This window comes from Pelodiscus sinensis, chromosome 10 (assembly GCF_052426305.1).
Source record: "Pelodiscus sinensis isolate ZL-2025 chromosome 10, ASM5242630v1, whole genome shotgun sequence".
NCBI lineage: Eukaryota > Metazoa > Chordata > Testudines > Trionychidae > Pelodiscus > Pelodiscus sinensis.
Window position 1 is genome coordinate 16,695,367 of NC_143061.1, and position 15,886 is coordinate 16,711,252.

Sequence of the window (15,886 nt, forward strand, 5' to 3'; positions counted from 1 at the left end):
GTCACTTACAGACAGATCAGCTGATCTCCCAAGAATGATCCTAAATCAGGATAACTCCATCTACAGCCAGGCTGTCAGTGAGCAGACACTGTTGATACAGAGGTGCATGTACCAGGGGAATTCTGCAAAAAATAGAAAGGATTTTTAAATGTAATATTTCATCTTTTCTTATATTTTTCAGCAGTTAAAATGTATTCAGGCCATTTTTACTTTTGGCAATATTAAGTGTAAATCTAGGGTAGCTCCCATTGCAATTTAAATTTACACTAGGGTTCTTGAGAGTAGAATTTGTCCCATTGTATTCTAAAAGTGATGGTCAAAATCCCGCTGTCTCACACATGCAAACTCATCCAGACTTCTGGAGGGTTGCACATCCGTGTACCTAAGAGTAGTCTCGTTCCACAAATCCGTGGCTATCCACAGAGCACGTTTGCAGATTGGATGTGGATACACATTTTGTATCTGTACTGGGCTCCATCGTTCTGTTGAGTGGACTCATTGGAAAAATGTCTCTGCACAACTGGAACTGTACATAACCCAAATGAAATATTTAGAAGTTTGAACTTGGCAGGAAAAAGATTTAAGCTGACCTTTATTCTCATGTCCTTCAAAGCCCACTTTCAGTGATAATCCATATGACCTGAAAGCAAAATACAAAAAAGAATGCTTGGGAAGAGGCAGTTACAAGGAGATTGGCGTTGAACAGGACTGGTTAATGGAGTCTGGCTGAGAAGATAGATGATTTGTCATAAGCAAGACTTTCTGTTGCTTTGTGGCTAAATAAGCCTAAGCCATTTAATTTCCAGTTCTGTTCAGAGCTATTTGTGCAGGAGCTGTGTACCTATTGTAAACTCTCAGTCCTATGATTGTGTCCACTCATTTCTCCTTCGCTCTTTGAAATCCTGCTTAGAAGTCCTGACAATACCTACTTTCCGGCTTTCTAAGTGACATGAATTACTTGTCTGGCCTTGTATTGTTAGAAGGTGCTAACAGAATGTAACCAGGCAAATTATATATTTATGAAAGTCTGCAAGGGTGTTTATATTGTAGGCCGCTGCCTTCAAAGAAAGGAGACTGGCATGTCAGTAGCCCACGTTTCTAGTACCCTGCTGGCTCAAGCAACCAGACAAACACGCTGCAGTGGTTTAGATTGGACAGAGCAGTATCAGAGAGTTAGTAGTAGTGCTCTTTAATTTGCAGCCTGTTCTAGCTGTGGTGCTTGTAGAGTCAATTAAAATCCACAATTATCTATTCAGTTCAGCATGTTGAACGGGGACATTCCTTTCTACACAATATTGTAATCAATGCATAATACAAAATCAATTGTTTTCTCATTTTCAGAAACAAGCAGCAGCTTTTCTGCTGAATTACCAGGTGAAGGTTATAGAATTTTTACTGCCCTGCCATGGGCTCCAGGTGTTAATAAATGTGGTTTTAGCATAAAGAGTGATGTGTGCAATAAGAAAGAAGGGATCCTTGATAAAGGAGCTATGGAAGCATAAGAGCCCCTAAAAAGTTTATATTGGCTGGGGTCCATACACTGGTCTGTGCTCAGCCCCATTCTGTATCCAGTCACAGAGCTGAATATAGCTTTTGTAGTCCCCTCTGCAAAGTAGAAAGCAAAGGCCTTATTCAGCATACACCCCACCTTTTGGTCAGTTCTGTCAACTCTTTCTACTCACAGCACGCACCTGGACAACTCAGGCTGTGTTAACTTACCTTGTCTTCAGCCGCCACATATATAATCATTATCAGTTATGTTTCGTGAAGCCTTCTGCTGTCTCTGTATGGAGAGAAAGCCAGTAAGCGGAGCTAATATCAGTGGCCTCCACATGGTCATCTGCCCTCATGGTGCCCATGTGGATACGTTTTCTGGGGGGGGGGGATTTATGGTAGAGAACACATGAACTTCATGGACCGCAGAAAAAGTGAAAAATAATTATCTTGTCTGAGACCTTGTTCAGTATCAACCTGGATGTGATGGACCACAACAGCAATGGAGCCTTCTCAACCAGTTTCATAGCAGACATGGAATTTGTGCTGCAGCAGAATTTCGATGGCATTTTAGACACAGTCCATTAGGTCAATGTGGGCAGCCACAAACAATACTCAGCTGTTATTGTTGAGGACTGAAGGACCTTCGTGGAGGCCTTTGTGCCTTTAACTTTGTTGATATGAACGTTGTGGCTTAGCCTTTGTCAGGCAGAGCTGTTAGGAGATTCACTTTCTGAGGTGGCCTGGCAGCATTAGAATCTGAAGGACCATTGCCAGGGAGCCTAGGAGTATTTATTTGGTGTACGCATCTGGGCATTTACACTGCACAAGAGTTAGTCATTTCTGAGGTCTGGTCCTCAATTCAGAGCTAGCAGAATGTAGTGCATAGTGGTGCTAGGTTTAGAGGGGGCTTGGGAAATGTTTTGGGAGGCCACTTCTTTATCAAGAGAAAAATGATTCGTTCACAAGCTGAGAGGATTTGTGAAGCAGCACGCTCAGAAAATGCAGGCTGCAATGAAGTAACAGCTGCCGTGCATTTACATGCCTTGCTTGTAAAGACTGCCGCTCTAGTCTAACATAACAGCAAAAATAAATACTAAATGGAATATATTAAAAATCCTTAATGATCATGGAAATTAAATTTCAGAATGTGATCTTACGTCCATCCCATCCTGCTTATAATTTTGGTTAAGAGTAATAACGATTTAGTCGGCATTTCTGGTTCAGTATCTTCCCCAACCCCTAAATATCTTCTGCATTTAACAAGCTTGGTAATGATACAAGCAGTCATTAGACTAACTGCTCTATTAGTCTTGCATCTCCCGGCAATATTGCACAGATTAGAAGGCACATGCTGCAAGTACATTTGAAGATCTCGGAGCACTATACAAATCTGAAGGAATGAATTCTGATAACCAATCTGGTTGCATATCATCAGGTTTATTATCATTTTATAAATGGGGAAGCTGACTCAGGAAGCCAATTGGGGTGCTGGGGGAGGAAGGGGAACCCAGATCTTTTGAATTCCAGCCCAATGCTTTAGTTACAAGACTATTCTTCTCTTCATAGTGGGCAGCTCATTTTGTCTGATGGTTAGCAAACAGGGCAGGGACCGTGACTCCTGGATACGATTAGCAGCTTTTTGCCTCCAATTTGTCTGGTGACCCCAAGCAAATGAGGTAACCACTCCAAACCTCTGTTCCTGTATGTATATCCTGAAGGTATTGGCCATATGAACAGATGGTGTGATACATAATGACTGTAAATTGCTGTGCATGTGCATAATATTGTGATGGCAAATCAGTGGAGAGGGTTGAAGGTAAAGTTCAATACAGCCTGTGGCCAGCTTCACTGAATAATTTCTCACAGCAAATCTATATTTTTGCACTGGTTTGTGAATTTAAAACTCAAACAGGCAATTCAAAATTTTGTGGAAGAACAATTTCATGTCACATCTTTTGTCCATCACTATTTGTAGCAATTGCTTAGTTCTGTTTCCGTTCAGTACAAAGTCTCCCCAAGACATACTGTTCTTTGAGTGCCTTGTCCATTTGCTGCAGGTTGAGATACATTGACAAAGTTGTTAACTGACTATTTCTCTTAAAGAACTAATGGCACGGCTTATTTGACATGCCTCATAGTTAGCAGCAAATGTTCGCATCGAGCCTTGTTGGACCCTTGCCCAAATGAACCCATATGCTGTTGTTAATGTAAGTAATAATAGTGATGGGCTAGATCACTGAATTCCTCTTGGGATTGTCATCTGGGGTGCTTATCAAGCCACTGATGCCCACCTTACTGCCCGCTGGGCCAGAAGCTCTGGTCTCCCGCAGCCAAGACACAGAGTTGAGGTTACCACCCCCTTGCAGAGCAATGCAGACAATGAACCAGCCCAGCTCTGGGAGGGCTCAGCTATCAGGCTGCTGACAGCACCCCAGGAATCCATCTCCCCAAAAGGACAATGCCCAGATAAATCTGTCTTACCCTGTGTAAAAGTTTTACATAGAGAAATCTCTTAAAGATATTTGCCCCCTTTATCAATGAAAGAAAGATATGCACAGTGGTTGCTTCCCTTCCCCCGGTAGCTATTATTTACACTGGGCTTTATAATAAACAAAACTGTTTTTATGAAGTATAAAAAGTGGGAATTAATGATTGCAAGTGAAAGCAGATCAAAATAAGTCATTAAGTTAAAATAAACACAAGACATCAACTCATTCTAATACACTAAGAAACTTATTACATGCAAATTCTTACACTAAACACTTGTTTTTATCTCCGGTAAAATGCTTCAAGCCAGATGGTCTCCCAAAAAAAGAACACGGGATAAGCAGCGATCGCAACCCCGCCTCCCAGCTGGGACTCCCAGGCTGGGAGGCGGGGCCACGATTGGCGCTGGGAGCCTGTGATTGCGCAGAAGCCTGGCGGGGGCAGGGCCGCCCACGTCAGGCTTCCATCCGGTGCCCAGCCAGAAAAATCAGAGGAAACCGGACACTGCATGTGTCCAGTATTGTCTGATTTTTTTTTACCGGGCAGAGGGCTCAAATACCGGACTGTCTGGTAGGATACTGGACACCTGGCAACACTAGCTGCCATGTGGCGGGCGAGCCGGGGCTTGTTCTGGTGGCTGGGGCTGGAAACAGGACTTGCCGCATGGTAGGGGGGCAGGATCTATTCCAGAGGCCAGGAACGGCACATGCCTTGTGGCCGGCGTGGGGGGGAGGAAAGGCGGGGTTTGCTCCAGCAGCTGGGAACAAGACATGCTGCATGTCAAGAGTGAGGGTAAAGGTTAGCTCCAGCGGCCGGGAACATGGGTGTGTTAATAAATTGCATGCCACGGTGACATACATCCAAAACCAGTGCACATTACCTCAATATTAGTGCACAAGCCAAAATTCACTTTGCTCATGGTTGGAAAACCTTAGAGGGAATACTGCCTGGGATTCAAAATTCGCCCTTAGTTTCTTGCCATAACTCACCCATCCTTTAGCCAGATGCAAAATTGTGGGTTTGGGGTCACGGTAGGAACTTGCAAGCAGATTTATTTGGGAGGTACTAGATGAATGTTGAGTGAGGGTTTGGAGGGGATGGTGTTCTAGGATATGTGTGTGAGATGATGGCATGGTAGTGTTAGGAACTGGGAGTCTGAATGGAAGTATAAGGAGCCTTTCTCTCATATTAACCACCCTCAGCTTCTATTACAGCAATATGCAATGTGATTAAACTCTTAGGTTTTATTTTCTGTATGGCTACGTCTAGGCTAGTGTGATTTTCCGCAAATGCTTTTAACGGAAAAGTTTTTCCGTTAAAAGCATTTGCGGAAAAGAGCATCTAGATTGGCACGGATGCTTTTGCGCGAAAGCACTTTTTGTGGAAAAGCGTCCGTGCCAATCTAGACGCGGTTTTGTGCAAGAAAGCCCCGATCACCATTTTCGCCATCGGGGCTTTTTTGCGCAAAATAGTTTTTAGGTGTCTACACTGGCCCTCTTGCGCAAATACATTTGCACAAGAGGGCTTTTTCCCCAAACGGGAGCAGCATAGTATTTGCGGAAGAACACTGACAATCTCACATTAGATCATCAGTGTTCTTGCACAAATTCAAGTGGCCAGTGTAGACAGCTGTCAAGTTTTTCCGCAAAAGCAACCACTTTTGAGGAAAAACTTGCCAGTCTAGATGCAGCTATGTGTATATCAAACTTGTTATAGTTATCCTCCAACCTGTCTAGCCAAATATTTTTCTATAGACCTCATCACTATAATATCCTAAATCAGGGGTGGGCAATCATTTTTGACGGGGGGAGGGGCTCTCTAAGATTTTGGAAAGTAGTTGAGGGCCGCATTCTACCATTATATTAATAAAGGAGATGCAGGGTCTGGGATAGAGGTTGGGTGCAGAAGGGAGCTTGGGGTAAGAGATTGGGGTGCAGAAGGGAGACTGGATTCTGGGAGGGAGTTTGGGTGAGTAAGGTAGTTGTGACCCAGGGCAGGGGACCAGGGGTGGATGAGAGTGCCGCGGGGCCCAGGGCAGCGCCGTGGGGCCCCGGGCAGCAAAATTGTGCGCCCCCCCCCCCTTGACACAGCGCATGCGCCGTGGTGCCAAGGCGCATGCGCGGGGCCTCGGGAAGCGCGGTACCCGGGGCAGCCGCCCCGCTAGCCCTGCCCTAAATCTGCCGCTGCAGGGGACTGGAATGCAGGGATTTGAGATGTGACTTAGGGTAGGAGGGGATTGTCATCTGGGGGAGGAGATTGGGGTGCTAGATCTGGGAGGACGTATGAGTGCAAAAGGGGGACAGAGGTGTTGGGTATGTTGAGGGTTGTGGCAGGAAAGGGCTGAGGTGTCAGAAGCAGGCTGAGGCCAAGAGACTTAATTGTCAGCTGCCAAACCTGCCTGCCTGCCTGAAGAGGTTAAAACGTTTCCCAGCCAGCCTGCATGCCTCCTTGCCTAGCCATGTGCTTCATTGAATAACTGAGCTGAGGAAAGGGAGCGTGGTTCTTCTTGACTGCCTGTTATTCCAACAAGCAGGTCCTACTGTCTGGTTTCTGGCCAGAAACCAGCCAACGGGATTGTGCTGGGGGTGGGGCGGCTCCTGAAACTTCGCCCCTCCATTCCAGTTTTAAAACAGAAATGGAACCCTGCAACCGCATTTCTTCATGGCATGCGGGGCTGCAGGGCAAGCAGGGGAACTTAGGGTTCCTGCCCGGGGCTCCCTGATGCCTCTGTGGCTTGGATCCGGTGGCTTGGTGGACTTGATCCGGCTTGCAGGCCGTATTTTGCCCAGGCTTGTCCTAAATACTTATTTTTCCAGACACACATGTAGATATTGAAATTCCCATGTATCAATCAGTTAAGAAGGAAAAGGGAGGAACTTTATAGAAAAGAGTTGCATTATTCAATTTTATGGGGAGTAATTAGTAGTCCATTATTTTATTTTCTGGGTTGTAAAGCTATTGACAGTGTTTGGTGTTTTATAAAGTAAAAGTAACTTTTGTTTCTTAGGGATGTGCAAAGATTTTATCAGCCTCATCTGGAGCAGACAAGAGAAATAAATGATTCTAGAAGTTATCAAACTAGATATGAAAAAAAACATACTAGATGGTCTTTCTTCCTGTAAGCAGAGCATTGTTCCTGATGTTCTAGTCATATCTTATCTGAACTGAAAATTATAATAGTATTTGATTGTTTTATGACTGTGCCAATAGGATAGTGTCATTAACTGAATTATTCAACAGTTGGAGGGCAACTAATCCTGTTGTTGTCTTCTTTTTCTACCCTTTCTTTTTTTACGCTTTCAGTTTTTAGTAAAGTGATATCACTTGCTTTAAAAAATGTGAAATATTGTCTAAGCCCTAAGTAATAAGCCAAATTATTTTAGTGAAATTAAAATTGTATATGTAAGAAGTGCAAATAAATCTACAAACTGGGAAGTTTTCTTCCATGATCATTCATGTTATGTGGCGTGTTTGTCATATTGGGCCCAGTACTGCATTCTTTATGTGCACAAAATTTCTCCTGAAACCAGTAGGAGTTTGGTGGGTGCATGGACTGCAGAATCAGACTTGTTGTGGTGGTTTTATCTCTCTTATTTCATGACTGATCAGTTTTGGATCTGGGCCAAAACGAACTTTTACCCCAGGTTGCGTCTAGATTGGCATGATTTTCTGGAAATGATTTTAACGGAAAACTTTTCCGTTAAAAGCATTTTCAGAACAGAGTGTCTAGATTGGCATGGACGCTTTGCTGCAAAAGCACTTTTTGCGGAAAAGCGTCCGTGCCAATCTAGATGCGCTTTTCCCCAAAAAAGCCCCGATCGCCATTTTCGCGATCGGGGCTTTTTTGCAGAAAACAAATCTGAGCTGTCTACACTGGCTCTTTTGCGCAAAAGCTTTGCGCAAAAAGGACTTTTGCCTGAACGGGAGAAGAATAATATTTCTGCAAGAAGCACTGATTTCTTACAGTAGGAAGTCAGTGCTTTTGCGGAAATTCAAGTGACCAGTGTAGACAGCTGCAAGCTTTTCCGGAAAAGCGGCTGATTTTCCGGAAAGACTGGCCAGTCTAGACACAGCCCCATTGTTTTTCAGTAATAAAATTACTCCAGTTTCTTGTTCTGTTGCCTCTTGAAGGAAACGAAGCTTCTCCAGCATTTCATCAAATTCTTTTCAAATGAATAAAATCATGCATCGTAAAAGAAAATAAACTTCAAATTATTCAATGAGCACTTTCTGTTGCAGTGAAATTGCACCATAAATTCATTGCCAACTGCAATGTACTACACTGGGTTGTGCAACCCAGAGGATGCTTTCAAGTTTAATTACAATCATTGTACTTTTGTTTCCTTTGCCAGCTGGTGATGGAGTTCTGTGGTGCTGGCTCTGTCACCGATCTGATCAAAAACACAAAAGGGAACACTTTGAAGGAGGAGTGGATTGCATACATCTGCAGGGAGATTTTACGGGTACGTGTCCAAAGTGAGCTTCTATGATTCTGAATGTCAATCACCAAATGCAATGTTTGAGGTTGGGCTTAGAGAAGAGGTAAATCTTATGGGACTGCACATCAGGCCGTATGGCTAATATACTGGCATAAGCTAATGCTTCTTATGTGCCTATAGGTTTGAACAATTCATGTGCGTATCTTATGCATAATAAATAAGTGCTAGTTAATGCCCCCAAGCTCTTTTAGTTTTTGGACTTTTAACTCTGTTTTTCCTTCAACAAAATCTTAATTTTCTTTCATATGAAATAGGTGCAAAAATATATTTGTTAGAATCCCATTTTCAATTAACAGAAAGAAAAGGCAAATACAGACTGCAGAAGGAATCGGTGTTTTAAAAAGACGTTTTATTAAATGCCGACTCAAATGGCACATTTTTATTTTTCAATTTGACTGGTGTCACTGCTTAAGTGAGGGTGTTGAACTTTTGTACCCCTGAGATATGGGTCTGATTTAGGGTTGGTAGGCATCAGAGGTTGTTTTTTTTTTTAACCAGAAAGCCCAATCAAAAAGAGACCCTGGCAGCTCTGGTCAGCACTGCTGCCCACGCCATTAAAAGTGAAGCTGGTAGCACAACGGCGACCCAGGGATAAGACAGGCTGTCTACTTGTGTGGCTCCTGGAAGTGGCCACCAGGTCCACGAAGCTCCTAGGCATAGGGAGACTTCATCCACATGCTGCCCTCTGATGCACAGGTGCTGTCCCTCAGGTCCTATTGGGTGCAGTTCCTGGCCAATGAAAGCTCCAGAGCCAGCACTAGGGGGTGCAAGGAATACACAGAGCACTGGTTCCACAGCTCCCATTGGCCAGGAACTGCAAAAAGTGGGAACTGAAGTGGCAGCGAGGGCAGCTTATGGATAGAGCCTCCCTGCACCTCGGGGCTATCGGGACCTGGCATCTATTTCCTGGGAGCCACAGTAAGCACTGCTGGAACCCTCCTCTTTCAATCCCCTCCCATACCCCAATCCTTTACCCCCAATCCAGAATGCCCTCCCACACTGAAACTCTCCCAGTGCCCACACCCCTCTCCCACCTACAGCCCATCCCTTGCCCAAACCTGGAGCCACCTCCTGTATTCCAAGCCATTCATTCCCAGCCCCACTCCAGAGCCCTCACCCAGATAATAAGTTTTGTTTTTAAATCCATCATACATATGTTGTGGGGATCCCGGATTGTACATGGTAGATTTAAACAACAGCCCTCTGAATGAGTACCAAAAACCTGAGGAAGAAGGAGGATATAAAATGCTCACAAAGTTCCATTTGCTGTCCAGTGGTGACAAAGCACTTGTTTATTTACAACACATGCAACTTTGTGCACCACCACCACCAAATTTGATGAGCAAAATAACAAGTTTTGTAGCTAATCAGCAGTTGTAGTGACATTTCCTTCCGTCTCAGAAAACCTCCAGTTACACAAAATATATGAACTGTGGTCAGCCGGTTTTGTAAAACAGCCCTGTTTGTGAGATAGAATCTAAACACTGGGTCATGATCTAGAGTTGCCATCAGGTATGAAGGCTCAATATCTGGTTGTGCAATGCGTAGCTGCAGCGGAGCACCTCTTTTGAAATGTTTCCTTGCATCATTGTATAATGTTGTCGTATCCTGGTCTCCAGCACCACCTGTGGGTCGTCTGCTTCTTGCTTGGTCTTCCATGGCTCGGCCCTCCAGCCAAGTTTCATAAAGGTCAAATCCCTTCTGGGGTAACTGAAAGGTCTACATGAAAATCCAAACACATTTGAGTAACTCTTCTGTTACCTTGGGATACTGAAATCCTCTGCTTCCCCATATGCCCTGTCTGAGGGCTTCCTCCCATAGGATCCTACTCTCCTCTCGGTCTCTCTGTAGGCCCCAACTTGCCCCACACCAGCTTCCAGGAGCCTTGAGTGCTCTATGCAGGCCTACTTCCATAGGAGAGTCTTCCCTTCTGGTCAGCCTCTTCCAGGATCTTGCCTCTTTCCGGGGCCTGCTACAGGGATCAGTTCTCTGTCTCTGGCCCTTCCCAGAAAATGAGAGGAAGCATCCTACCTCCTCTTCCCAGAGTCTTCTCCCTTCAACTGAGCTCAGCTCTGTGTAAATCAGGGGTGGGGAACCTAAGGTCCAGGGAGCTGGATGCGGCCCCGGGTTGCCTGGATCTGGCCCCTGAGGCTTAGGGCCTACCCCAGCATTGGGGAGCCTGCATGGTACTCTAGCTCCTCTGTCTCTGCTGCCTCCCCACAGTCCCCAGACCTGAACTGATTTTTCTGTAGGTCATCAGCCCCTGACCTAAAAATGTTTCTCCACCCCTGGTTTAAGTAGTCCTCTGCAGGCCAGCTTCCACGAGCCCCTGGGCAAAGTGGGCGCAGAGCGTCTCTGCGCACCCAAAGGAGCAAGGCCTCAGGAGGAGTGGTGGGGCTAGGCAGCCAGTCCTTATAGCCTCCCAGAACATGCAGCACGGTACTTTGATTGAAAAGACTCAGAGTTCCAGCTGCTGCCACTGCTGTAGTAGAGTGAGTGCAGCCTAGAACCCTGGGCCTCTTTGAATCCAGGCAACAGCCTCCTTTTTTCCCCCCACCCACTTGTCAGTGGACTTGAGGGCTGGCCAGCCTGGGACACTGGTCTGCTGTTTCTGTAGAGCTGAGGGGAGGAGAGTCAGTGCCTGAAGGTTTAAGAAAGTGGGGAAACAGCCTGAGCCAGAAGAGGCAGTTTCTCCATTGTTGCATCTATGCTTAAGAAGGCAAAAAGGAACAGCTGGGACATATCTAGTTCTTTGTCTCTGCACTCCCAGTCAGAAAGGAATTGGACTGAGCCAGTTTTTTCTTTCCTTCTTTGTATTGTAGCAGTGCCATTGTGCTAGGTTATAAAACAAAAAGATAGTCACTGCCCCAAAGAACTTACAGTGTATGTAACAATTTACAGTATCCCCATTCTTCTTTCAGGATTCTTCTATCCTTCACTCAGAAAACAGATTTCCCTTTAGTTTGGGGGGGTGGAGGGGAAACACCCCAACATGGTAGAAATAGTGCCTTTTCATTCCATCTTTAAATAAACCAATGGGTTTAAAGTACAGCTGGGGATGAGGGTTGAGGAGAAGGTTAGGGTTGCCAGGTGTCCGGTATTGAACCAGACAGTTTGGTATTTTCACCTCCTGTCCGGTAAAAAAAATTCAGAAAATACTGGACACCTAAAATGTCTGGTACTTTCTGATTTTTTCCACGGCCAGGAGGCGAAAGTCCTGGGCTGTCCGGCTTAATACGGAGGCAGCCTGGTGACCCTAGTGCTTATTGGGTTCCGCAGAGGAGCTATCCAGCCCCATGCAGGAAGGCAAGATGGTGGGCGGCCACCAGTAGCCTGTTTGAGCCAAAAAGCTTCACGACGTATTCACACATTTTTTAAAGGGGCACTGTTTTTGCGGATTTTTTTTTTTTTAAGTAACAACTCTCGGGGTCCTTTTTTTTTGCCTTCGGTATTTTTTCTGAAACTATCCAGCAACCCTAGAGGGTCCAAAATGGAGAACTAGTTTTACAAAGCACAGAAAAGTTTGAGTGATTGGTTATATTGAAAAGTGCCATTCGTAAGTGTTTAACGTTGTTACTCTTTTATACTTTGTTACACAATTCAAGATATATAGTACTCACAAATAAAATCTGGCTTGTTGCATATTTATACACTGTACAGCAAAAGAAACTTTGGCCCATATACAAATTATTTTTATTTTAAGTCTTCTAGGTATATTTTTAAAGATTCATATATACATTTATATCGTTTGTGGAAAATCAGCAAGGTGTCTTGTTAGACAGATTTTCTAGTCTGCCCTTTCTTTGGTTTGAGAATACAGATAATAGTAGTCCTTATAGTTCTTTAGTTAATTAGCAATTAAAATAATTCCAGGCCTAGATGCATTTCAAATTAATTCATTCCAATCACTGATAGAATGTAGAAACATATGATCTGTGAGAGCGTGAAGATAGGAGGGTCTGGCATCACAGGGGTTAAACAAAGCCTTTTGGCCCAGCTAGCCCTGTCCTGCATTAAATGTAGCCAATGCCAGGCCTGGAGGGAGGATAAAAGGAAGGAGACTGACTCAGTGAGGGCCTGACCAGCAAGGAGACGTGAGTGCAGATCTGCAGGACATGAACCAAAGCCTGTCCCCTTGGCCAGCCACAGGAGCAAGTAAGCCTCAAACCCCACCCACCTGGGACAAAGGGGGGAACCTACTAGAAACCCTAACCAATGGACAGATCTGAACTCTTGGGGCCATGCCCCATCTCAAGGACTGTACTAATATAGTGGGCTGCAGTTCCTAGGCCTGGGGCACCAGTAGCAGGATTCTGCACCCCTTTTCTGCCAGCTAATTCCGTGACCTAACCACTAGGCCACCCCACTGCCTAGGAGCAACTGGTCACATGATCATATACTGAAAATGCTATATAACATTGCACATCCTTAAAGATGCTTATCTTGTCTCTGTAATCAATGGGAACTAATAAATATTATTTCAGACTGAAGGTTTGATGTTATTTTATAACCCTTAGGGCTTGAGCATACATAGCTGAGTGGAAGCTTTGCATTTCCTTGGATGCACATAGGATCAAGTAGCTAAAGACTAAAGCTGGAATAATTCAGTGAAGAATTGGAATGCAAGGCTTCTGGATCTCTCTAGAAATCTTCTTTGTAGTAGTCCTGAAGTAACAAGCATAAAATGATTAACAACAACCAGAAGTGATAGCAGAAATTATTTTCTTTTAAAAATGAATATTTAATATGAAATGAAAACCGAAACAAAATGAGTTTTAAAGTAATCCATATTGTACTACACTAGCAATATACATGGCTATTACTTTTAAACTCTGAAACCATAAACATGAAATAAAAATGCAGGTTGCAAGAAGAAATTAAAGAACTACAGTAATAAAAAGGCACAATGGAAAGCTAATTTACCCCCAGCCTTCAAGAGAGACTTTTAATGTGAGCTATGTCTCTGTTAGGAATATGTGAAACTTCTAGTATCTGTATTTTTAATAGAAGTTTTTAATGAATGTGAATACTATTTATGGGGCCAATATAACATGAGATCTGGTATTTCAATTCCTGGTTGATAGAAATACTGAAAGAAGACCAAATTTTCTGTTTCAGCTACTCAAATGGCTCCCTATGGCAAAAAAGCACTTGAAAAAACATTACTAAACAATACTGAGGTATTTGGGTTAATATTGGTTTCTGAAGAAACTGAATGCTCAGTTGTGAAACCTTATTGAATTTACTCACCATGTAAAGCACTGACTCATGCTACCCCGATGTGGAATGTAGGCCATTTTGTACGTATGACAGAGTGTTTAAGGTGATTTAATTCCAACATAAATCTCCCATTTTTGGTGGATAATTAGTATGCTGATGGCAAAATGGGAAGTGGTATAAAATAATACTCTTTACATTTCATTTCAGTTGACCTTGTTTATTCACTGAATTTTCTAGGGTTTGAGTCATCTACATCAGCATAAAGTAATTCATCGAGACATCAAGGGACAGAATGTTTTGCTGACAGAAAATGCAGAAGTTAAACTGGGTAAGAATGGAATAGAATTTGTGCCAAGTGTAAGGAAAGTGTGGGTGAGTTAGGCTGGGTAGATGAAATGAAACCGGTAGAGAAGGAGTAACTGACTTGCCTTCTTGGGGAATGAGGACAGATCAGGTATGGTCTATGCTTATTATTTTGTGCTAGACTCGTTAAAATACATGTGGATTTAACTAAATACTGTGACAGGTTGGATCACTGGGGTCCCCTGAGAATGGTCACCTAGTGTGCTCGTCATGCCACTGTGCCTGCCAACCTGTCCTGTGGAATACCCTACTACTCTGTCCTACTGGGCCAGAAGCTCTGGTCTCACACAGCCAAGGCACAGAGTTGGGGTAACAATCTCTCAACAGAGCAACACAGACATTGAACCGGCTCAGCTCTGGAAGGGCTCAGCTATATAAGGCTGCTGACAGCACCCAGGAAAACAGCCCACTCCCCCCTCCCCCAGAGGACCAGAACCCCAAATAAATCCATCTTATTCAGTATAAAAGTTTTACGCAGAGAAAGCTTATAAGTCTGTCCTCTATCAGAGATAGGCAGAGTGGATTGCTCTCCCCAGGTCCCTCCCCTGTTAAAAATTATTTACACTGGGCTTGATAATAAACAAAAGTGTTTTTGTAAAGTATACAAAGCAGATTTAAATGATTACAAGTGAAAACAGACTGATCAAAATATGTTTCTAAACCAAAATAAACAAAACACACCAGCTAATCCTAATACACTAAGAAACTCGTTATGTGCAATTTCTTACCTTAACAGTTGTTCTAATTATTTTTCACAAGCTAGGCAGCCTTCTAGCTTGGGCCCAGTCCTGTCCCCTGTTTCCAGCAGGCATCTTGGGTGTACAAGAGGAATCTTTTGGCATCTGGTTACTCCCTATATTGTTGGTTCCCCCATTTATATCCCTTTTGCCCAAGATGGGAATTCTTTGTGCTCGGTTTCAATTTTTCTCACCTTGAGTGGAAATGTACAAGATACAAAATGAGTTCCAGTATCAGGTGGCCTGGCCACATGTTTTGGTAGGACAAACCAGTTTAGGCTTACAGGAAAAACAAACCCATTCACAGATTGTTGACTTGATCACACAGTCACTGAGCTCCTAAAATATCACTAATGGCTTTTACTAGAATATTTGGTCTAATAAAACAGGTTCCCACTTAATATTTCTAACTTCATATTAGGGTTGTTAAATTTAGTTTAATCAAGCAATCAACTAGTTGATAGATTTTCCATTGACTAGTCAATTAGTGGATAAGCAGAGGAGCTGCAGCAGTGTTAGCAGGGAGCTAACCCTGCTGCAGCTTTGCCTTTTAAGTGTATTAAGAGTGGGCAGCATTCAAAAGGCTGAAGCACAGGAGGGGTGACCCTGCACGAGCTGGGACAGCTGATTCCCCATTTGTGTTGGGTCCCCCCACTGCGCACGAGCCTTAAATGTAAAAAGACTGGAGCACAGTGGGGAGATCTGGCGCAAGCTGGGAATCAGCTGTCCTGGCTTGTGCTTCCTTCCCCCCTGCTACGTGGCTCCCTTCCCCCCCATCGTGGCTCCCTTCCCCCTGCTACGTTTTTGATTTTTAAATATATTTAGAGCCAGTAGGCTCTTAATATGTTGAAAAAGCAGATGTTCAGTGTATGGGACTGGGCATGAGCTGGGAATCTTCTGATTCCCGGCTTGTGCCTGGGCCCTGCTACCTGCCTGCTTCCACCCCATCCCCCAGCGCAGAGCCTCTGAGAGGCAGCAAGGGGGAAAGTGACTAGTCGAGGGACTATCCGACTATCTGCTAAGCTTTTGCTTATCGGGTAGTTGATTACTCCACTAGTTGCTTACATCCCTACTTCATATACA

At 44.0% G+C, this 15,886-nt stretch overlaps 1 protein-coding gene across 11 annotated transcripts in view; it reads left to right on the forward strand.

Moving 5' to 3' along the window:
• The window catches only part of TNIK (TRAF2 and NCK interacting kinase), a 353,730-nt gene that overhangs the window by 209,836 nt on the left and 128,008 nt on the right, over nt 1-15,886 (forward strand). For all 11 annotated transcript variants that reach the window (XM_014572378.4, XM_014572379.4, XM_075937944.2 and 8 more), the window contains exons 5-6: nt 8,337-8,447; nt 13,941-14,031. In XM_014572378.4, coding sequence (XP_014427864.3) covers nt 8,337-8,447; nt 13,941-14,031 — 202 coding nt within the window. The remainder of the gene's footprint in view (nt 1-8,336; nt 8,448-13,940; nt 14,032-15,886) is intronic.